Source organism: Sminthopsis crassicaudata, chromosome 4 (assembly GCF_048593235.1).
Source record: "Sminthopsis crassicaudata isolate SCR6 chromosome 4, ASM4859323v1, whole genome shotgun sequence".
NCBI classification, from domain to species: domain Eukaryota; kingdom Metazoa; phylum Chordata; class Mammalia; order Dasyuromorphia; family Dasyuridae; genus Sminthopsis; species Sminthopsis crassicaudata.
This window is the reverse complement of record NC_133620.1, coordinates 206,429,521-206,455,482: the sequence shown is the minus strand read 5'-3', so window position 1 is coordinate 206,455,482 and position 25,962 is coordinate 206,429,521. Positions and strand designations below refer to the sequence as shown.

Below are 25,962 nucleotides of genomic sequence, written 5' to 3'. Positions count from 1 at the left end.
AAAATCTTTTTTTTCTCATTCAAGAGATTCCCTGAAAGCTGTGCACAAACATCAGGTTAAGAACTTCTAACTTTATTTTTGGTTTGTCCAATTGGATCTAGCACTCTAGCTGTACAACTGGGTATCCTTCATTCTCACTATATATATGATCTACCCCCCTTTCCAATTATTCATTTTGTTGAAGACTCTTTTTTTTTTATTTCTGGGCTATAAATCAATTATAATCTGTCACCATGTTACCTTGTAGTTATTACAAATAACTATCCTATCTATGAAATTCTTAGTTTTTTAATAGCTTCATAAAAATACTTATATGAAAAATGCTCTAAATAGCTACTTAGAGAGAAATTAAAATAAACTTAAAACAACCCTGAGGTACCACCTCACATCTATAAGATTTGCTAATATGACAGGAAAAAAAAGATAAATGTTTGAGGGGATGTAGGAAAATTTGGATTGGGATACTTGTGTGCTGTTGGTGGAGCTGGTGGAAAAATGATTCAACAATTCTGGAGAGCCATTTGGAACTATGTCCAAAAGTCTACATGCTTTGATCTAGCAAATTGTAGATCTGTATCTCAAAACGATCAAAAAAGGGGCAGGGGAATCTATATATAGATTGGTGGAATTGTGAACGAATCCAACCATCCTGAAGAGCAATTTGGAACTATGCTCAAAAAGTTATCAAACTGTGCAGACCCTTTGATCTAGCAGTGTTACTACTGGGCTTATATTCCAAAGAGATATTAAATAAGGGAAAGGAATCCACATGTGCAAAAATGTTTGTGGCAGCCCTTTTTGTAGTGACTAGAAACTGGAAATTGAATAGATGCCCATGGAGAATGGCTGAATAAATTGTGGTATATGAATGTTATGGAATATTATTGTTCTGTAAGAAATGACCAACAGGATGATTTCAGAAAGGCCTGGACAGACTTACATGAACTGATGCTGAGTGAAATGAGCAGAACTAGAGATCATTATATACTTCAACAACAATACTATATGATGATCAATTCTGATGCACATGGCTCTCTTCAACAATGAGATGATTCAAACCAGTTCCAATTGTTCAATAATGAAAAGAATCTGCTACACCCAGAGAGAGAACTATGGAAAATGAATGTGGACCACAAGATAGTATTTCTACTCTTTCTGTTATTGTTTGCTTGCATTTTTGTTTTCCTTCTCAGGTTTTTTGTTTTTTTTTACTTTCTTTCTAGATCTGATTTTTCTTGTGCAGCAAGTTAACTATATAAATATGTATACATATATTGTAGTTAACATATACTTTAGCATATTTAACATGTATTGGACTACCAGCCATCTAGGGGAGGGGAAAAGTTGGAACAGAAGGTTTTGCAAGGGTCAATGTTGAAAAATTACCCTGTAATTTTTGTAAATAAAAAGCTATAATAAAAAAAAAGAAAAAAAATTGATGACTTATGAATGCAAAAAAAAAAAAAGAAAATTATTTTCACTTTCCTAAAATATTCAATGAGCAATTCATACTTCTAAAACATTCAGTTTCTATTCTGTATAAATTCATTTGCTTATGTATCCTAGTTCCCCAACAAGATGATAAGCTCTTTGGGGATACAACCTACCATTTCTTCCAAGAATTAAGAAACTCTCACACAGCCTATAGCCACTAATATATTTCTTTCTAATTGATTCCCAGCTATTCCTATTTGTAATATCTTGTTATTCAGTCATGTTCAAGACTTTGTGACCCTTTTTGGTTTGAGGTTTTTGTTTTGTTTTGTTTTGTAAATATCTCTATTGGATCCATTTTGTCAGATAATCAGAGATTAAATGACTTTCCCAGAGTTATACAGCTAGGAAGTATCAGAGGCAGAATTTGAACTCAAATCTTCCTAACTCTGGGCCCAGTGCTCTATCCACTGAGTCACCAGCCATCTCAGCAAGATTTAACTGGCATTTAGTAATTACTTAAAGTGAATAAATCCACAACACAAATCTCATCTTAGTAACTAAAGAATAGGGATATATAAACATTGAACTTGTGTTTTCACTTGCATATCATGACATCACTTCCCTGATGTCATGGTGCTCTTCAGAGAATGAAGGACAAGCAAAAACCACCTTCACTGGTATAAGGAAGCACTAGATAATGAAACTTTCTGGCCCAAAGTCACACTGCCAGTTTGTCAGTCTGGACTTAAAGCCAGGAAGCCATTTCTCAATGCTGCATGGCCTAAGGATAAGTATGACTAATTAATCAATCATTCAAAATGCATTTATTAAGCACCTACTATGTATCAGATATTGAGCAGAAGTACTAATGATCCAAAAACAAAACATCCCCTACCCTTAAGAACCTTACATTCTATCTGAGGAAAACAACATATTCACACATATAAACAAATACATAAAATATAAAGAAATGACAAGTTATAGCTGTAATGTTAGTCAAAAACATTAATATTTTATGTCATATTGGGCTGGAAAGTAAGTTCCATGCATTTAGTATTTTTGGATCAGGAGAACTATGAAACTCATCTAAATGGAATGTTTTATCTTTATAAAGACAAATTCAATGGCAGGATAATATAGCTAAAGTGGAGATGGTTTAGTGCAACCCAGTAGATCTGAGCAGAATTATTGAAAATTATCTCTAATGTTTCTTATAAGAGTTTTCCCAAGATGATTTAAAACAAGGGCTTTCTTTTTTAACCTCTTATCTATGGTATTACACAGAGGTGGAAAGTTGATTGAGCCATTCATTAAAGTGACCAAAATGTAATCAAGTCTGAACTCATTCCTAAGGGGATCATCGCACCAAGATGGGGGATAAAGGGCTGGCTCATCGTTTACTTCCACATGTAACTTGTGTGAGAGGATGGAGAGATGGATACTTGGCACTTATCTTATACATACTAATAAGTATGTCTGACCAAAAATAAAAAGCTATGTTGTAGGCCACACACAGAGAATCAAATAACAATATCTGACTCCTCCTCTTCCATCTGGGTGTGTTTAAACTTCATGACCCTTGACCTGTTATCTTTGGGAAGATTAGTACAGGATGCAAACTTTCTGGACACACAAAGTAGGGCCTTTGTCATATGTTCCAATTTTTTTCCATCAATTAAAAGAGACACTTTTTGGATATGATATCCCTTTGCTATTTTAATTACTCCTTTTGACCAAACCATTCATAAGAGTAAATTCTAGGATCATTTTTGAGCTATTTGGTCATACCCAGTGGAGTATTACATGCTTAAAATACACATGTTAACTTTTGCCCCATTACAGTTTTAAACTTGGTATATGCCTACATGTATGTTTATAACTACATATGTATTCCTAGGTTTCTGGTTGATAAGATTGGTTTTGTATCTTCTTTCCTCAATGGGATAGGATTCTACTTCTAAAATCTATAGTGCTTATATGGAGACACTAAGGAGAACTAATCCCCATTAAAGACAGAATTTAATATTTTCCCACTTGAACTTTTTATGAAGTCCTTAAGAGAGAACATTTTTCATGATCAAATATTTCATTCCCTGGTAATGAATTGGGGGAAGGGGAAGCTTTTAGATCCAGTTCAATATTTGAGGTTTGTTCCATCTCTTAGTATCCCTTAAAAATCACCATTCAGATCTCAGCATAGAGGGAGCAACCAATGACATTGAATGTTCTGCATGGTTTTGAAATTGACATCATAGTTTTAGAAGTGGGAAAATCACTCACTTAAATTTATCATACCTCAAATTTCACAAAGGAAAATTATTTACCAGTTTACCCTAAGCACCTGGAATTAAAATATCACACCAACAAATTGTGGGGGTTTTTTTAAATGGGATGTAATCATTTTAGTTTAACTCTAATAAATGTTTTCTAAACAAGAACAACAAAAACCTGAATTGTAATTTTTGCTTCCTCAGAGAACTAGTAGAAGTTTCCATTCATTCAAAAAAAAAAAATCTCAATAGGGAAAACCTAAAAACAAAGAGTATTTATATTCACAGAAGCTGCATACCATCATGTTAACAGCTTTTTGGAGATATGGGATCTTCTCTACAGAACTTAAGAATTGTTATAGCATGGCATCTTCCCAGTGCCCCAACCCCTAGTGCTTTTTCTTCTAAGATCATCTTCCATTTACACTGTATTTATTATCTTGGATACATCTAGTTATTGTCATGTTGTCTTCCCAATTAGAGTATGAGTTTTTTGAGGACAAGAATTATTTTTTTCCCTTTCTATGTATCCCAAGAGTTCAGTACAGTGCCTAGCACATATTAAGGGCTTACTGAATGCACATTAATTGAATCACACTAGGTCTGGAGTAAGAAGACTAATCCTCTGATACTATCTATGTGACCATAAACAAATACCTTAATATCCCTGGCCTCAGTTACCTCATTTTTATGTAAGAGAGATCTCAAAATAATCTCTAAGAGCCCTTTTACTCTAGATTTGTATATCAAGGGGTCCTAAGATCCTTCTACTTAGAATTTTCAATGAAAATCATCTTCGACTCCCCCCAAAATTATGAATATAGAAACTGAGTATGAATCCTTACAAAGAGTTTTATTCTATTCATTGTTGTTGTTGTTTTTACTAACAGCAGTATAGTTAAAAATTCAATACCATCGTTGGGATTAAATGACTGGCCACCTTTTTACACAACAAGCATTTCCAAATTCAATCAGTTTCCATGTTGTCAATTCCATTTTCAAAAGACCTTTTACACTATTCAATATTTTCCCACTAATATGACCATCACTTAGTTAGGACTTCCATGAAGATTCATATCACTTCAACAGTCCCCTAACTGGTCTCCTTATTCTCCTCTCCCAGATTAATCTTACTAAAAGTCCATTTTCACAGGGCCACATCAAAAATTATTGATCTCCTTAGACTCATAATATAATGTGCACATAGTAAGGTAAAAGCTCCTTAGTTTGGAATTCAAAGACCTCTATAATCTGATCTCCAAATTTCTGTCTTTTCAATCTAATCTACTAAAATTTTTTCAACATGAATTCTTTGTTCCATTTAGGCTGGTACAGTCACAGTCCTCCCACACACATATTTTGCTTCTCCATAAAGGCATCTAACCATCTCTTAGCATTTTTGCTGCTCAAGGAAGCTATTAGAAACTAGAGATGAAGATAAAATGAAAAAAAAAAATTAAGAGGGCCACAGATTATTTAGTATTTGAAGTTGAGAATCCTGAGTCTTCTAGTGAATTCTTCAGGCAAGAGAATATCACATCTTGGCATATCCTGCCAAGCCTCTGTATAGCAAAAAATCACGACATTTATTTCCTCATTCTTATTACTACCTTTTAATATTTCTGTGACACCTCCTTTGAGTTTCTATCCACACTCTTGGCAAAAATGAGTAAGTTCAGAGCCACTATTTTAATCATTTCTATTATCTGGAATAGCCTTTCTGCTTCTTTCTTCCTCATGAACAGCCCATCTGCTTCTCAACTCCAAAAAGAATTACATCCTTGATCCTTTGCCTAAGAATTTTACTTTGATTCCTCTTTCAAATTCTGGTCATAGGATTAGAATTTTAAATTCCAAACTCCTGGTCTTTCCATATCTTGGCAAACTGTCTACTTCCTTAAAATATTTTAGCAAAAAATTTCTAGGAAAAGACATTTAGCCAAAAAGATGGCATCTGCTATGCTTTGTGTAAGCTTTAGTATACTACAGATATGCAACCAAAATAAACAAACAAAAAGAAATCAAGGCATCCCCTGAAATTTATTTCTACTAGCTGAAAAGGATGAAAATCCGATAAATTAAGAGAAAACCAAATTTTAAAAAAGTCACCAGTGAGAAAAAAAATTTCTTAGATGTATGGACATTTCAATTGTATCAAAGCTGGATGACTTATTCTAATCAATTCCATAATTTCCCCAAATGTAAACTCAAACCAAATCAAAGGAAAAGAAAAACATCTGAAGCAATCCTTCACATACCTGAGGATATGGAGATGTCCTGGATTTTGATTTTGTGTTTGAGAGGCGGGGCTTATTCCCCTTTCGGTTGTCAGTTATGGTGGGTGTGGTGTTGGCATAGGAGAAAGATGGTTTGGTGGCTGTGATCTGATCCAATGAGAGTTGTAGTCCTTTATATTCTGTATCTCTGTAAAGAATACAAAAGGTAGAGATTTAAATATCCCATAAATATAGTGAATTCATGAATTGTTTTATTAGAAATAAAATCTGTGTCTGAAACCAGTGGGAATTTTTTAAAAACACTTGAAAAAATGAGAGAAAAAATAGATGTTTTCAAATTCCTCACTTTTTCTAATGCTAATCACAAGAAAGGTGTAAAAATTCAATCAACAAATTTAGACAGCTTTCATACTTATCATGGAATAATTATAGTATTTGATTAATGTAATACACCATGCTGATTCATAGTTCATCAGTTTTTATTGTTTTATTATCTTTTTTAGAACAAAATAACAGATCAAATTCAACTGGTCCTTCTGCAATGCAGCTATTTAATGAATAAAGATTAGATGATGCACTTTGGGACTTTAGTGAGACCATATTAGAAATGGAAGTCCCCCAAAATATCAGTTCTCAGAATATCAATTTCTAAGAACTGCACTTCAGTATTATTGCAAAATATTACAATAATCACATATGAGATCATCTTATTTATTAACAACTCATAGTTACTATAGTATAAGTTTCATGAAGATAAAAGCCATGTCTTTTTCAAACTTGATATGTACTTTGGATTAGGTAAGTATTTAACAAATGTTTGTTGAATCAAGGTTTGTACAAAAACACAGATACTACTTAATCCAAATTTCTTAGCCAGGCATATAATGCCATTTGCAATCTAACTTCTACCTAGCTTCCAGTTTTATATTCAGCTATACCTTTCTTTGGGTCAAATTTTGTTCTCTGAACATACTCTGTACTCTCCAAGCATTTGTTCACACAATTTTTCCTTCCTATAATGACCTCCTTATCTCCTTTCCATCAAAAACCTATCTATCCCTCAGGACCCAAATCAAATCTCTGTGAAATCTTCCCTAGCTAGCTAGCATTTAATCTTTGTACCTAGTTTTTATGTATTTACAACATGTACAAGACTTTATAAATTCCACATTTCATACATCTCTGCATCCTGTGGTATAGAACCTAGTATATAGTAAGTGCTAATAAACATCTGCTCATTACTGTTCCTAGTTTCTCTGGCAAAAGCAGAAAACCAGAGAAATAAGAAAAACTTTAAATTTGAGTTATTTTTCTCTAACTATGCATCTATTAACCAATTGGTCCTTCTTGATGAAAAAATTCTTGAACAGATCCAAAAAATCATCAAAAAAACCAAGTCACCTCTCTGTGCTCTGATAAGTCACTTACACAGCATAAATCAAGCAATGAAAAATCTCATCTTGACCAAGAAAGCTCACACTTAGTAGCTGGTCAATCAGCTTGGAATCTGACACAATTTGCCATTTTGTAAATAAAGCAATGAAAACTCAAGAGGAAAAAGTATCCTGGCTTCCAGGAGTCCAATTATTATTTCCTGTTTCTAATGTAATTTTTCTTGTGAAATTATTTTATTAAAAAACAGAGATATTCACTTTTAAAGAAGATACTATTATGTACTACTGTGCTTCTTCTGATTGAATTTTTACTTAAGAGCAAAGAGCCAAAATGAATGTGCTCCAATAAGAAAAGGAAAAATATTTTTTTATGGTGAAGTTCCTGAAAATATCTGTAACTAACTCTGAAGTAACTACTAAATATATATCATAACTCAGCCACTATCAGGCTAGAGACAAGAAAGATAAACAAGGATAGTCTCTCTCTCTTACTCTTTCAAGCAATATAATTTATATAATACTTAAAGGGTTGCAAAGTTCTTTACAAATACTTTCTCATAATATTTTCATAATTCTGAGAGGTAGAAATTATCATCCCCATTTTACAGATAAGGAAAATAAGATAGAGGTTAAATGATTTATCCAGGATTATCCTACTAGGTAGGGACCTGAATATAGATCTTCCACATCCTAGGCTCAGCCCTTTATTCACTGTTCCATCTCACTGCTTCTAAGTAAGAATGAATCATATTTATATTCCAAGACAAAAGTTATCATCACTTAGATGTGATTTTATAAGCAGAAGGAATTCCCAAGTGGAATGATTTGATACCAGTATAGGCAGACACCTTCTCTGCAATCTAAAATATCAGAGAATTGCCTAGAACACTGAAAGGTTACATGATTTGCCTAGGGTCCTATAGCTAGTGTATGTCATAATGGGAAATTTGAACTCAGGTCTTCCTGGCTTCATGACCAGCTTTCTATATATACACTTTGACACTTTCATAATTATAATATTCTAAAATTCTCCCATTATTTCTGAATTCTATACATCTTAATAGGCATTTACTAAGCTCTTCCAATATAATAATAATATTTCAATGACTTTCAAGGAACTGTGTTTCAATGGTGTGGATACTTCTCCTACCCATACAACAAATCTCAATATTCTTTTAGCTCTTTAATATTAAAACTTTTAATTCTGCATCCATAATGGGCCAACTTGATGAAGAATCCTTCTGAGATAAACTAGACTGATTTTCACCCATCAGTGTAATCTAAGTTCATATTCAAAGTCTCTCAAGCTTGAAAGGATCTGCCAAAGCTTGCACTCAGTCAGTAAATAAACTTTTATCTGTTATTGTTCAGTTGTGTCTGTGTAATTCCATTTTGATGTTTTCTTGGGGGAAAAATGCTAAAATAGTTCAACATTTCCTTCACCGATTTGTTTTACAGATGAGGAAAATGAGGCAGAGTTGAGTGACTTGACTAGGATCACACAACTATTGTGTGTCTGAGACCAGTTTTTAACTCAGAAAGATGAGTTTCCAGCCCCAGGACTCTATTCACTGTGCCACCTAGCTACCCCAGTCTACCATGTATCAGACATTATGCTAAACATTGGAAATATGAAGAAAGGCAAAAAATCAGTCCCTGCTCTCAAGGAACTCACAATCCCCTGTCATACTCTTCAAGAAGCCAAGTCATCCTCATACCATAAAGAAGTAATGGAGTAAAACTTTGGTCCCAAAATTATACCCACTAATAATCTTTTAAAATTAATAAGTAGTTAAAAATGTCAAAATAGCCATAATGATAACATAAAGTAAGTCCTAAGAATTGGACAAATAAATTATTAAATTAATGGGTTATATTATATATCAATATGACAATTTTTTGGTTTTATATGGATGAGGAGGTTCTTCTAAAAGGGACATTGAGTAAGGAAGGAAACTGTCAGCTAAATTCCTATGACAATTAAACAGAGCAGTACTACATCTACACTAAGCACAGATGAGAGATTAGAAATAGACTACTGTACTAGGAAACACTGTCCTAATCACACCATCCCTCCATTTGTATGTTACAGGGAGAGTTTTACCACAATGCTAATGAATATATTGCTGATGCATGATTACCCGTAACATGAGGCTGTTTTTTTTTTTTTCACAATGCTACCTCCAGAGACAAATAGAACATTTGCATGCAAGTGGAAAAGTGCCATACATGCCACCAGATTGTTAAAAAAAAAAAAAAAAAGTCATTAGTTCCAACCTTTATAATGAAAGACACTAATAACAGAATTCTCCATTTCTGATTACTATGACATAGAGGATGGGAAACAGCCATGCTACTCACCATATAAAGGAAATGAAAATACAGAAAAGCAAAAGAAAAACAAAGACTGCTGTCCCTGTATTAAAAACAAAAATAATGATATCCCCTGGGATTCTGAAGCAAGTATTTCCTTAAAACCATAGCAAAGAAATGACATGATTTCTATATTTTAGTAAATATCAGAGCTCTTTTCTCTGAAGCTATTTATCAATAAACTAGTAATTATTAAACACCAATTAAATGCATGTATGAAGCATTGAGGATACAAATACAGTGAATAAAACAATTCTTTCTCACAAGCAGCTTATATTCTGATGCTGCTTCTGCTATTTTACTCTAATTTTCCATGGCCATTCATTTAAGTGTATCTTTTCAGTGTTAGAGACCAAAACATTTAAAAGACAAGTTCTTTGCTAACGTTTATATGCACATATGTAATTGATATTAAATTGCTTGCTTTCTCAAGGAAGGATGGAAGAAGGAGGAAGAAAATTTGGAACTCAATCTTTAATAAAAAAAATCAAGTGTTAAAAAATCTTATTTACATGTAGTTGAAAAAATGAAAATTAAATGTTAAAAAATGCTTCACAAATATAAAGGAAGGAAGGAAGGAAGGAAGGAAGGAAGGAAGGAAGGAAGGAAGGAAGGAAGGAAGGAAGGAAGGAAGGAAGGAAGGAAGGAAGGAAGGAAGGAAGGAAGGAAGGAAGGAAGGAAGGAAGGAAGGAAGGAAGGAAGGAAGGAAGGAAAGAAGGAAGGAAGGAAGGAAGGAAGGAAAGAAGGAAGGAAAGAAGGAAGGAAAGAAGGAAGGAAGGAAGGAAGGAAGGAAGGAAGGAAGGAAGGAAGGAAGGAAGGAAGGAAGGAAGGAAGGAAGGAAGGAAGGAAGGAAGGAAGGAAAGAAGGAAGGAAGGAAAGAAGGAAGGAAGGAAGGAAGGAAAGAAGGAAGGAAGGAAGGAGGGAGGGAAGGAAGGAGGGAGGGAGGGAGGAGAGAAAGGAAGGAAGGAGAGAAAGGAAGGAAGGAGAGAAAGGAAGGAAGGAGAGAAAGGAAGGAAGGAGAGAAAGGAAGGAAGGAGAGAAAGGAGGGAAGGAAGGAGGGAAGGAAGGAAAAAAGGAGGGAAGGAAGGAGGGAAGGAGGAAAGAGAGGGAGGAAGGGAGGAAGGAAGGGAAGAAGGAAGGAGGGAAGGAAGGAGGGAAGGGAGGGACAGAAAGGGAAGGAAGGAAGGAGGGAAAGAAGGAAGCAGGGAAGAACGGGAGGAAGGAAGGAGGGAAAGAAGGGAGGAAGGAAGAAGGGAAGGGAGGTAGGAAGAAGGGAAGGAAGGGAGGGAGGCAGGGAAGGGAGGAGGGAAGGGAAGGAGGGAAGGAGGAAGGGAGAGAGGAAGGAAGGGAGGGAGAGAGGGAGGGATTTAAATGCTAATCCTGACTCTACCACTTACTACTAGTGGGGATGGGGGGAGGGGCAGTATGTGGGAGTGTGGATGTGGATGTGTGGGTGGGTGGGTGTGAACCTTGGACAAGCCACTTATTTTCACCTTGGCAATAGTTTCTACATTTCTAAAAGTAGGATATTAGGCTAGCTGATTTCTGAGGTCCATTTCAGCTCTAATCTATGATGATTATTTTCTGCATAGCAATCAATCTATATTCATTGGAAAACACCATCCTCAAAAGATAGAGCAAGGTACCATAAGAAACTACATCTAGTCTCTAATATGGACATTTCACTTATTGGTGTGCTTTCTATCAAAAGCTTTATACAGAGTTTAAAAAAAAAAATGAAAGAAAAGCAATATGGTGTGATTGGAAAGACAAGACCTCAGAGACAAGAAGACCTAGATTCAAGTCCTATCATTGCTATAATTTCTCAGTTCCCCCCAGATAACTGTCTAAGATAACAAGGTGCACAAAAGGCTCTGATCTGTATGGTAGAAACCTGAAAAGCAACCATCATGCAAGTGCCAAAGCATATTAACTATGCACTAAGAGATAAAAGGTAAATCTTTCTGGGTTGGGTCCATATCAGCAAATGACATTCTCATTAAAAAATGTGTATCTTGAAATATGTGTGTGTGTGTGTGTGTGTGTGTGTGTGTGTGTGTGTGTGTGTGTATGTGTGTGTTCAATAATCTTTTAATTTTTCCTTGTGGAGCAGGACAGACTAAAAGGGAATAACAGAAAGTTTTATCTAGAAAAAAGAATTTAGTACATACTGAGTTTTTAACATCCATCTTGCATGAATTCCATTATATAAAATCTCCTTAGAAATACTTTTTGTTAAAGATTTTTTTTAGAACTTTGTAAGTGATCACCTCAAGGAAGGGTTAGTTCAGTTCACCCAAAGGCAATAATACATGTAAGAGAATCAGTACGATAAGCCATCTGCCACATATTTGGTTGCCACCAAGGTAAATAGAATGATAAATTACAAATTTTCCATTTATTAAATTTAAATTGGTAAATTCAAAATGCCAAATATTCTTCCACTGCTGGAAATCAAAGAATTAGTCATCTACTTTTTAAAACTAGCTTTAGGGTTTCCAGCCCTAAAAGTAGTAGGGCATGGGTAATCTGCAATCACTAAAGCTTGGAATTAGTCGATTGCATCCCCGTTTCCACAAATAAGAAAGCATAATCTTATTTAAATATAGGCAGTCAAGAACTACTCAGTCCACAAATTTTGTCATCTGTATCTACTCTAAACTTTAAAATAGTTTCAGATTCACCTTTTTCTCATAAAACTGTGTAATCTCATTGTCATAGGCCTTTCTTGAGTAACATGTTACACAACACAATTCATCATACAGTGTCAACTTGTTCATTGCAGCCCCTTAGCTTAGGCAAATATTTTTGTAATTGTTCATTCATACAGATTATCCTTCATTAGATGGGTTCCAAATTCATCTGGATATAAAATAATTTTATACTTGAGCATATATTTATATCATGTGCAAAAATTAGGATAATGCTTAATTTAATATTTAGAAGATAAAATATTCACTCTTTGCAGATGACATGATGGTATACTTAGAGAGCCCCAGAGATTCTACTAAAAAGTTATGAGAAATAATTCACAACTTTAGCAAAGTTGCTGGATACAAAATAAATCCACATAAATCCTCAGCATTTTTATACATCACCAACAAAATGCTACAGCAAGAGATACAAAGAGAAATTTCATTCAGAACAACTGTCAAGAGTATAAAATATTTGGGAATCCATCTACCAAAGAAAAGTCAGGCATTATATGAGGAAAATTATAAAACACTTGCCACAAAAATAAAGTCAGATTTAAATAATTGGAAAAACATTAATTGCTCTTGGATAGGCCAAGCAAATATAATCAAGATGACAATACTCCCCAAAGTAATCTATTTATTTAGTGCTATACCAATCAGACTCCCAAGAAACTATTTTAATGACCCAGAAAAAATAACAACAAAATTCATATGGAAGAATAAAAGGTCAAAAATTTCAAGGGAATTAATGAAAAAAAAAGTCAGATGAAGGTGGTCTAGCTGTACCTGATCTAAAGCTATATTATAAAGCAGCAGTCACCAAAACCATTTGGTATTGGTTAAGAAATAGACTACTCGATCACTGGGACAGATTAGGTACACAAGACAAAATAGGGTACAACTATAGCAATCTAGTGTTTGACAAACCCAAAGATACCAACATTTGGGACAAGAATTCATTATTTGAAAAAAACAGTTGGGAAAACTGGAAATTAGTATGGCAGAAATTAGATATGGTCCCACAGTTAACACCATATACCAAGATAAGATCAAAATGGGTCCATGATTTAGGCATAAAGAATGAGATCATGAATAGACTAGAGGAACAGAGGATAGTCTAACTCTCAGACCTGTGGAGGAGGAAAGAATTTATGACCAAAGGAGAACTAGAGATCATTATTGATCACAAAATAGAAGATTTTGATTACATCAAATTAAAAAGCTTTTGTACAAACAAAACTAATGCAAACAAGATTAGAAGGGAAGTAACAAATTGGGAAATATTTTTACAATTAAAGGTTCTGATAAAGGCCTCATTTCCAAAATATATAGAGAACTGACTCTAATTTATAAGAAATCAAACCATTCTCCAATTGATAAATGATCAAAGGATATGAACAGACAATTTTCAGATGATGAAATTGAAACTATATCCACACATATGAAAGTGTTCCAAATCACTACTGATCAGAGAAATTCAAATTAAGACAACTCTGAGATACCACTACATACCTGTCAGATTGGCTAAGATGACAGAAAAAGATAATGATGAATGTTGGAGGGGATGTGGGAAAACTGGGACACTGATGCATTGTTGGTGGAGTTGCAAAAGAATCCAGCCATCCTGGAGAGCAATTTGGAACCATGCCCAGAAAGTTATCAAACTGTGCATACCCTTTGATCCAGCAGTGCTACTATTGGGCTTATACCCTAAAGAAATACTAAAGAAGGGAAAGGGACCTGTATGTGCCAAAATGTTTGTGGCAGCTATTTTTGTAGTGGCTAGAAACTGGAAAATGAATGGATGTCCATCAATTGGAGAATGGTTGGGTAAATTATGGTATATGAACGTTATGGAATATTATTGCTCTGTAAGAAATGACCAGCAGGATGAATACAGAGAGGTTTGGAGAGATTTACATGAACTGATGCTAAATGAAATGAGCAGAACCAGGAAATCACTATACACTTCAACAACAATACTGTATGAAGACATATTCTGATTGAAGTGGATATCTTCAACATAAAGAAGATCCAATTCACTTCCAGTTGATCAATGATGGACAGAAACAGCTACACCCAGAGAAGGAACACTAGGAATTGAATGTAAACTGTTTGTACTACTGTCTTTCTTCCCAGGTTACTTAAACCTTCGGAATCCAATTCTTACCGTGCAACAAGAAAATTAGATTTACACACATATATTGTATCTAGGTTATACTGTAACACATTTAATATGTATGGGATTGCCTGTCATCTAGTGGAGGGAGTAGAGGGAGGGAGGGGAAAATTTGGAAAAATGAATACAAGGCATAATGTGGTAAAAAAAAAAAAAATACGCATGTATATGTAGTGTCAAAAAAATTATAATTATAAAATTAATTTTTAAAAAAGAAGATAAAATATTATTAGAATAAAAATGTTCTCACAAAATACATATCCCCATTTTATAAAGCATTTCATTTTCCTTAGGATAGTTAAGGAGTCCCCGCTGTAAACTTTGATGCCAACTACAAAACATTATAATAATATCAATCCAATAGTTTTTAAGTAAGGATCTGGAACCAGCACTATGAAGAATCACTTCTACTCACTCAAAACAGACACTTGAACTTTTCAATTTTATAGACAATAGAATTGTCTAAATTTTGAGTTCATTCTTATTAGGGATTCTTGGAGCTTTCTCTTTTTTCTTGCATTACACAACATTTTTATCTCCATTTTAGATAACTTTTTATTTTACTTCTCTGTTGATATTTCTGCATAATGTTTAACAGAATTCAGCTCCTCTTTGCCTGTTTTATGTTATATTATAATTTTTAATGGATGTTGCCAGATTTCCCAATTGAGCTATCCGTTTTTTTATATAGCTGAAGGTGATCAAATTACTCTGAAAAACGTGGAAACAAAGACATACAACTGATTTGGCTCAAAAAGATGTTGATTGAAATAAGCAGAGTATTGCATTAAGCAGTGATGGGTTTAAGTGGGAATGACTGCCTATACTAAACTTTTTAATTGGATTCTATAGTCATTGTTACACGAAGTCCATGACCTTTCTTATAATCTGGCACCATGACTGTCTGTCCACAATTCCAACCTCTGCAGCAGAGACTTACTTAGTGCTTCATTTCCAAGCTCCTACAGAGTCCAGCCTTCGGGCTGATAATCAGGATTCCTTACTGTGAAGGCCTCACAGACTAAAGAGTCCTGCAGGGAAATTACACTAACGCGCCCTTGGAAATGTAATGGTTTCATACTAATAAGTGGATTTGTGTTTCTTCCTTGTGATTTTCACCACTTGATTTGGCACTTGCACTAGTTCCCAAATACAATTTGGTTTACATAAACGTTGACTCTGTAACATCCATCTATCTTCCATTCTTATGTATTCTCAAATGTACTGGGAAACTGCTTCTATCACAATCACCAGCTCAGTTTACAACAACAACAACAAAAAAAAAAGGTATTTGTTGGCCTAAAACTCATTTCATTTCAATGTCTAAAAGCGAGAATCTAAAGGTGTTCTTCACCACATATATTTAAAAGTTAAATCCAAAGTTAAATCCCCAATATGGGGGAACATGGATGACAAGACATCTATTGAATCGACAAGCAATTCTTCCATGACCTTTTGCTTAACTACTCCCATTAAAACAGAATCTAGTTTATATGTGTCCTAATCCTGTCTTCAATCTTATTTCATTGTGATTTCTCATATAATACAGACTTCAGTGATCTCTTCCACGAATGAAATCATGGACAGCCTACCTTATATCAATTATTTTATATTTTTTTGTATATTTCCTAATCCTAACACACATACACACACACACACACACACACACACACACACACACTCATACACACACAGAAAGAGAGACAGAGAAATAAAGATATGGAGAGGGCTTTTTTCCATTACAACTATATCAAACACTCATATAGGTAAAGAATTATACCTAATACCAACCTCCTTACCCCAAATCATATGATAAGATTCTTCACAAAATATAGTAAGTATGCAATAAATATTATGTAATATTTAATATCAACTTTATTATAATAAACTATCACTTATGCAAAGCATTACTTTCAGGGCACATTCTTGAATTGGATTCTGTTCCCTATCTTATACTTTATCTAATGATGACTGCTAAGATTCTACATGATCCTGGTTCATAAAATAAATGCAAAATTATAGTCAATAAAACTGAATTATTTAGGGTGTTTCACAGTATTATAAATTATTAAATAGTATAGCATAAATAGAAACTCTTGGTTACTTTGTATATTGATTTGGAATTATATTACATTGTTCCCTCACATTCCTTATTTATAATTATGATAATGACTTTAAGTAAGAAAGCTGATGAGTAAAAAGTAACTCCCTACACATCATTCTTATTTGACATAAGATTTCAAAGCCTAAAGTCAATAACCAAAAGAAAATTAAGTAGAAAAAAAAGAAATTCAGATACACTACTAATTTAGCATCATGTAGTTTTAAAATGATTAATTTACTGATTAAAAAATTTACTGAAAAAAAAAAACTACATCGAGTTAAATGTGAATATGTATCTGTGTGCATCCCTAGACACTAAGCAAATAAAAATCCATAGACATAAAAACATAATACAATCAATATGATATGTCTCATTTTTTCTTCTGTTGCTTATTTATTTAACCAAACCATCTCACATAAACCCTTCTAAAAATATGAGTTTACTCTTTTTTCAAAAAAGAAAAACAATTTGGCCTTTAATGTCAGATCCAAGAAAAACATATGCATTATACCCAATTCTTCTCCAAATTATAAACTGAATTTTGAATCCCAACTCCAATAACGTAAAAGAGTCTTCTTCAATCAAATGCCTCAGACGAATACTTCTGGACACATGCTTCTAGGAAAGGCTCTATTTTGCCAGACTCCCAAATGATACAGAGACTTACAGGTAATCATTATTCATAAGGCTAGTTGGTTATTGTCCTCCTTTTTCAAAGAGGACAAAAATAACATCATTATGTTGGGGTCAAAGTACAGTGTATCTGATTATGGCTGATCAGATCAATAGGATCTCAGAAGGCTCTACCACAGCTCTTATACAAATAGTTCATATCATTATTCTATACTTGTTCTTGTTCAGCATTCCCTTATTCATGTGATTCAGCTATATAAATTGAACCTCTTATACCTTCAGCAGCTGCCTCTTGTTTCTCCTATCTAATATTTATTCTCTCTTTCTTTTTTTTCCATATCCATATCTATGGTCTAGCCTTTTCCTCTCATCCCCACACATATAAAGTGACTGGTTTCTATGGATTTCACCTCAGGCTTCACAGTTGTCACTTTCTAAACTATTTTACATCCTCTCTAATTTGCAGTATCTGCCTGCAAAACTTTAATGCTTCCATGAAAACACACACATAAACTTCAATGGTTCCCAAAGTTCTTCTTTGGAAAAATCTTGCTATTTTATACTATTATCTACAAATGAAAAGAAACAATGAAGTTCACCTTGTAGTTTTAGCAAATGGTTCAATCATCAATAAATTTTAATATATGCATCTACTATTATCTAAATTAAGTTAATTCGAGTTTATTTTTGTACCCCATCTATTATATTTTAATGCTCAGAGTCTTCCTCATATATCTATCTGTAGGTAGTATCTGCTCATCTCTGAATTATGTTCTCCAATTCTCTAAATTCTCTAAATCTTGCCTGTCCTGATTTTTTGGCTGTTTTTATTGCTTTGGAGACTGAGGGTTGATGGTCTTAGAAGTCAAAAATAAAAATGTTATATTATATTTTATAATGTATATCTGTGGCATAAATTAAAATTTTCAATTCTGCAAGACCAGTTTACTCTCCTTCCCCAAATCACAGGTACTATTTAGGAAGATGACAAAAATATAATATTATCATAGCATAGTGCAAACTACAGTCTGCAGTCAAAGAATCTGGATTTTAATAAGAGCCTGATACAACTTGTGGTATATTTTGATAAAGTTATCTAAGTTTCTCTGATTTTAAAGATATCTTCTAAGTCATCTAGTTTGACTTCTGAACATGAAACCCACCTCCACTACAACTTCTAGAAGGGAACATTTTCTTGTAGGCCTATACTGAGAGAGAAAACCCAGTACATTATAAGTGGTTCCAATTCATTATTTAATATTATATTATCCATATCCAAAATTTCACTACATTTTTCCTTACATCAAGCCAAAATGTACTTGTCAAACTTCCACTGATTCTACCTGAAAGACTAAGCAGGACAAGTTGTTATCATTGTTGTTGTTTTTTATATCAATAATAATAATAACTAATATTTATATAGCATATACTATGTCCTATGTTATGTGTCAGACACTGTAGTAAGTGCTTTACAATGACCCTCCCAAAAACCCTGGAAGGCAAACCCTATTATTATCCCCAATTTACAAATGAAGAAAACAGAAACTAGGGTTACACAGCTAGTATCTGAAACTAGATTTAAACAGTATCTAATTCTTGAAAACAACTATCTTTTCCTTTCCCCAAACTCCCACCTTCAACTCCCAGGAAGGAGCTAGAGTCAGCCCATACTGGAGAGCTGGTTGTTAAATTTTCAGTATTAACATTGCAGCTCAGAAATCAGAACACTACAAATTAGGGATTGGTTTACTATTTTGTTGAATATATAGACTTAAGGAACTGATGGAAAAATGTTTCAAATGTACATTAAGTTAATGTACATTAATTAAATTAAGTGTCATTTCATACATGATCCCCTCTTTCCACCCTCAAAGCAGTTGTGAAACATTTACTCTGCCAACCCCTAATCTTCCCTTCTCTCCTCAACACATCATCAATTCTTTAAACTATTTCTCTAGGACTCTCACTCTGCTGGAACCCTAATCTAGAAATTTACCAGCTTGTCAATGCTCTTCCTAAAATTTGGCACAACAAACTGAACACAATTTCAGACATACAAGCTGACAGAGTATAACTAGACTCTCATCTTTCCAATCCCAAACACTATCTTTCAAAATCTAAAATAAATTCATTGAAATACTCTAGTCTTTTTCTTACTCAGTTAAAGTTACTATCATCTTGCCACATCTTCCTCATCTCTAATTCCTTCTTCTATGCCTTGATTTTCTTCTCTGTAAAACAAAGAGGTTGAACATATTAATTCAAAGGTCCCTTCCTGTCCAGCAAATCTATGATCCCAGAAAAACAAAAATAGGGTAAGAACATGGCAGTGGTACTTGAATCAGTCATGGTTTGCTTCTACATTTTACAGCAGATCAAAGAATGATAGCACTAGAAAGGACCTTGGAGGCCATCTTAAGCCAATGCTTTCATTTTACATATAGATGAAAAAACTAAAGCCAACAGAAGTGAAGGGATTATTCAGTCTCACATGACTAAAGTCAGTAGTGCAGCTAGACTAGACCCTAGTCTTCTGAAATTGCACTGCTTTTCTTGTCACAACACATTGTGAACCAGAGCATAGCCACAGCCTCTGGGAAAGTCATTGTAACATTGTACAATGGCTAAAACTATTACCAAATGATAAATAATGTAAATATGATACCATGGACACTGCATCAGGGAGGAAAAAAGGAAATGCCAAAAATTTTTACTGATGCAAACAATGTTTTTAAATGTACAAATCTCCATTTATTTAACTTAAACATTTTGTGGTATGTTCCATTGCATTTATCCTTGATTAAGCTTCTTCTGGATAGTTAATCATTAATGGTTTCTTTACTGTTGCTATGCAAACAGCTCATTTATACTTAGGACATATCAAATCTCAAAGACATGTTCTTTAATTGGATTCATTTATTTCTAATCTGCTTAAGCCCTTACTACTGTAATGCTTGACTAAATATATATTAAACTCTTTTATTTAAACTGCTAAAATAAATTTGAAATGTGTTCCATGAATAAAAATACTTAATTGAACACATGTTCTATCATTGTTGTTATGTGCCTCACTGTTCACAAATTATTCGAAAGGGCCTGGGACACAAGCTTTTGTTATGTCTAAAAGAAAAAGAAAAAAAAAAAAAGATGTATGAATGGTTGCTAGGGAATTTGGGGTTGCGTGAAAATGAGAGGCCTCCTTTTAAAATTATTTTTGTATGTACTGTCAGAGATTATGAAAAAGCACATAGGGTTTACAGATTCTGTACACTGGGATTAGCATTACCCTTAGATAGAGTAATTGGATGCCAATACAGTAAGATCTGAAGGATCTAGGGAAACTGAAAAACACTGTTCTTGAATGTGATTCTAAAATTCAATCAATAATGATTTATTTCTGTATTTTAAGGGTTCATCTTCACTAAAATGTCTTCAGAGAAGCATAAATATTAAGCTTTACCAGTTTTTTCTACATTTTTCTTGCTTTCTTTTTTCTTGGTTTCTACCTTTCATTCCTTCTTTCCTTTCTTTCTCCCCTTCCCCCCTTTCTTTCCTCTTGGTCTGTCCCTGTGATTTTATTAGTATGGAACTCACTGTGTGGTTATAACCTTAGATAGATGTGACTTATTACCTTAGATAGATGTGACTTCCCCGTAATTCTTGCTTCCAAGATAAGACTTCTAACTATTATGACTCATTGACTTTTACTAAATCAATTTTTCCCCCAGAGAGCATATTTTGACTTGGGAAAATGGAGAGCATCTGAGGGGACTTCAGTATCTGAGAGAACAACAAGAATAGTCTCCAGAGAGGAGAGAGGGAATTAGAAAGAAAAGAAAATGGTTATAAAGACAAATTTCAACTGTTTCCAAATTTCAGCTATGTTCCAGCCCTACCTCCTTCATCCAACTTCATTCAAGATGAGGAACCTACAACTTTTTCAGTGTTAAATAGATTAATAAAAAGAAGAGTCTGAGATTTGAACCCACATTTTTTGGCTACAAATCTATTGTTCTATACCTTGTTGCTTCTTGGCAAAGTGGTTTTGGAGAGAACAGTTGAAGAATGTATATATTTTGCCTGTCCCACACTGTAATTTGATTTGAGAAAGACCATTCATTTTCAATATTCTTATTTTAGAGATCAATAAATAAATATATGTTAAGCACCTACTATGTACCAGGCACTGTAGCTAAAATACACAAGAAGCTAAGTGATTCAAGCAAAGCAACGTAGCCATTGAGTTTAAGATCTAAAATGTGGATCCCAGAATCAGCACCTAGTCCCATTGACACAAATACTTTATAAAGAACTAATTTTCCTATGTTTTACACTTTCCTAAATAAAGCAACACAATGTTTCCCATACAAGAATTCAATAAAAGGTTCCTCACGTTCAAATTGGTTTAGTTTGATTGTCATCTTTTAGGTTTGCAGAAAACCAAAATGACATCACAATGATGGAGTAAAGGTACAGAGTATCCAGTTGTGGCTCATCAGAAACCATATCTGTATCTGACAAAAAGCTCAGAAGACTCTAGCACAAATCAGGCAATCTAGTTCATAGTCCAACAGGAGATGCCTAGATAAGGAAGACTTTACCTTGAAATATTTCTCCAGTTGTTTTTATCTGACTTTGTGAGGTAGTCCTCACAAAACAGCAGTACCTGCACTTTGCTGTTGTTTTTTTTTTTTTTAACTACTCTAATTTAATGACTGACATATGCTCTGGGTAGCTTTGAATCACCATCCTCCAGAGCATCCTTGGAACCCTGCAGGTACCCAAATCCAGGAAAACAAATTAGTGCTACATTCTACCCAGGCTGAGGTAAGATTTCAACAGTTATCATAAATTCTGTTTGTTTCCACACTGATGGTCTCTTAGTGGTTTATAAGAGATGAGAATGAAAAGAAAAAGCTGCTGTTGTACTTTATAGGTTCTGCAAGAAAACTGCCCTTTTAATGTTATCTGGTGAGATTATTAAAAGACACAAATATCAATTAATTAACAGAAATGGAAAACAAGCAAACCTCATGTCTGTTTCTTCCCTTTAGCCATTATAGCAACACAATAGTTGGCAAATTATCAAAAGCACACAGAGAGAAAGAATGACACAATACTGGGATGACAGAGACTCTTTGGAGAAAGTCTAGGATTAAAAAACAGGACCAGCACCTTCAGTTGCATCTTCAGAAGAGAGAAGGATGAGAGTTACCAAGTAGCCTAGGACAATGTTTCCCAGAATGTACCTCAGAACCATAGTGATGCCAAGAATGTGAAATCTATGAAATCCATGAAAAAATAACACTGCTAGTGATATTCCTCTCTCCCAAGACATAAGATATGAACTCATATGTCAAAAATACTTAACATATGTGGCCACTTTTAAACATGAAAATAGGCTCATTTTACTATTTTACTCCAAAATCTTCCTGTCTATCCTTTTTTCTGGGAGTAGTCTATTTGACAACTCTTTTCTGGGTTGTCAAAATATTTCAAACCCAAGGCCAAATTAGTTTCAAAGAAACTATTATACAGTGATATAATCAAACAGTGTTACTCATGCCACAGAAATAATATAAGAAGTAGTAAGGGTGAATGAATAGAATAAAAGAGTTTAAATCTTATCATAACAAGTTAACTTAGAAGTTCAATAGCATAATGTGCATTTCCTAACCAAGAATCCATATTAACAAGATTTTGAGATAGGGATAAAATGAATTGCTTGAATAAGATACAATGAGTTATTTGGATGAGAAAGCCTCCATCAAAAATAGGGAATACTCTCCTTTTGTTTAAGGGATTTATTTAAGCTCTAACATAAACTAATGGCCAGGGGCAAATCATTTAGCCATTCTTGAGTCTTGGTTTTCTTATCTCAAAAATATGGGAATTGGAGAAAATTCATGTATCCCAAATTTAACTGTATCTTGGATAACACATAAAAAAAACTATGTTCTCAAAATTCTATGCCTTCAAAAATCTATCTGCACAAGAAACCGAATATAGTTATTTTGTGCAGAACAAATGCTTAATGAATGTTGATTGATTTTATACTGTTCATTCAAATGTCTCCCCTCATAGATTATAAATGCCTTGAGGTCAGGGACTATTTCATCTTGATCTTTGTATCCCTGGTCACTATCATAGTATCTGGTACATAGGAGGGACTTGAAAAATGCCCCTGCCTTCAAGTCTATGTGTTTGACCTTGGGGAAAGCACATAATCTCTCTGAATTTTCATGTTCTTCATAGGTAGAATGAAGGGACTGATCTAGATTCTTATTTCTTATTTCTAAGATCCTGTGACCTTGATTCTCCATGTTTTAAGGGATGAGAATCAGACATTTGAGAAGGATGTGAAAGAGGGGGAAAATATAAAGAGGGAAGAAATGGGGTGGCAAGTAGAAGGGAGGAAATGAGGGAAGAAGCAAGAAGCATGGAAATGGAAACACAGCAAAATGAAAAAAGAAAAGAGGTCAGGTTTTCTTTTTAAATTTATATGATTTTTGGAAGTAAGAATATTTGGATAGAAAAAATTCTGAATGTTAATTTTTTTAAAAAATGATCCCATTATGATTTCAGAAAGGCCTGGAGAGACTTAAATGAACTGATGCTGAGTGAAATGAGCAGGACCAGGAGATCGTTATATACTTCAACAACAATACTATATGATGATCAATTCTGATGGATGTGGCCATTTTCAACAATGAGATGAACCAAATAAGTTCCATAGAGCAGTAATGAACTGAACCAGCTACACCCAGTGAAAGGACTCTGGGATATGACTATGAACCATTACATAGAATTCCCAATCCCTCTATTTTTGTCTGCTTGCATTTTGGATTTCGTTCACAGGCTAATTGTACACTATTTCAAAGTCTGATTCTTTTTGTACAGCAAAACAACTGTTTGGACATGTATACATATATTGTATTTAATTTATACTCTTAACATATTTAATATGTATTGGCCAACCTGTCATCTGGGGGGGGAAGGAGGGGGGAAAATTAGAACAAAAGGACAAAAGGTTTGGCAATTGCCAATGTTGTAAAATTACCTATGCATATATCTGTCAAATAAAAACTATTAAAAAAAAATTTTTAATGATCCCATTGCTTGAAAAGCTTCAGGATCTCTGAATTTTGAAGATTTCTTAAGTCCCTTCAACTTAAAAAGGTATAGGAATCTATAAATTTCATAACTTTTACAATGTCAACTACTTTGCATTAACTTTTATGGGCTTTTAAAAAAAAATACTGCGCTGGTGATTTTTATAATTTGTTTTTCATATGAAGAATATTTCCTAAATTAATGTTTGGGACTGGAAGCCATTAGGTTAAGCCAGGGCAAAAAACAGAACAGGGCAGACACAGACTGAGAAAGGCCCTCAGCTGCATTGTGGGGGTTCCAGAATTGGAGGGCATTAACTTACATAATGCACTAGCCCAGAATCACTGATTACTTTCTGACCTATCATTTCACCAGTTTGATTTAGTTTAAATTTTGTACCTCACAAAGTAGTTTTTTAAAAAGTACTTTTTTATTTGTCTCTGCCTTGAGCTGCTCAGAATTTTTATATTTTATATTTACTATTCACTGTATTAATAGCCATGAGTTACACTCAGTGACTCTTCATCCAAAAAATATAAAAATCTTAAACCTAAAAAGACCACCCCAAAACATTTAAAGAACATTTTAAAAAAATAATTGTAATATATTATGTAGGAAGGAGAATAATAGAGAGAACAGAACTGATAAAATCAAAGAACATAAGTCCAAACCTCACCTCTGACACCTTCTACCTGGTCACCCAGGGCAAGTATCTACCTCCCTGGGCCTCAGTTTTTCACTTGTAATATAAGGAGATTAGACTACATAGATTTTCAGTTCTAGATATTATCATATGCTCTAATAAGTTAATTAATAGACTCCCTAGGAGTGAAGCTCTTTTATGCACATCAGCCATGGTTTTTTTGTTTTGTTTTGTTTTGCTTTGCTTTTTTTACATTATACATAGTTATACATAAACTAGTGGAAATAGAATTGCTTGGATTTGCAACTGCATTCCAAAAGTAGCTAAATGCAGAACTCCATGCTGAATGCCTACTCAAATAGAAATAAACAAATCTGTGAAGTCTTTGGAGTCTGTCTTCCACATTCCCAGCTTCAAGGGCTCAGTGCTCTTCAGTGCTTCCTATTAAAATGGTGAAACATCTGTCATCAGTCATTTCCATTTATTAGCTAGCTGATTACAGTTTTGCTGAAACTTGTTTGAAGTATTATAACAACCAGGTCTTTGTATTTTGAGCCTTTTCTTTCTGATTGTAAGATAAATAGCTTTTTATCTTATTAAAGGAATTACTGAGCACACAAATCAAATTAGGGTGAAGAATCAAGTCAACCTTTAAATAACACTAGGCCTACTCAGTCCAACCAAAAGTAAACCTGATTTACTACTCTTAGGATAATTTTGGAGTGAAAAAAGGAAACTGAAAGGATGAGTTATTGGTTTCTGCCCCACAGACAGACTTTTATTCTCCAAAGAAAAACAAGCTAAACCTGACCCCTGCTAAATACCTTGTTTCAGAGATTGCTGCTGAGGCTACTATTGCTATTGATAAAGAACATCACCAACT

General features: G+C 34.0%; 1 protein-coding gene across 1 annotated transcript in view; it reads right to left on the bottom strand.

Annotated features, from left to right (window-relative positions):
* The window catches only part of SIM1 (SIM bHLH transcription factor 1), a 75,533-nt gene that overhangs the window by 21,379 nt on the left and 28,192 nt on the right, over window positions 1–25,962 (bottom strand). Inside the window, exon 9 of the mRNA XM_074265419.1 lies at window positions 5,966–6,131. Within this exon, the coding sequence (XP_074121520.1) occupies window positions 5,966–6,131 (166 nt within the window). The remainder of the gene's footprint in view (window positions 1–5,965; window positions 6,132–25,962) is intronic.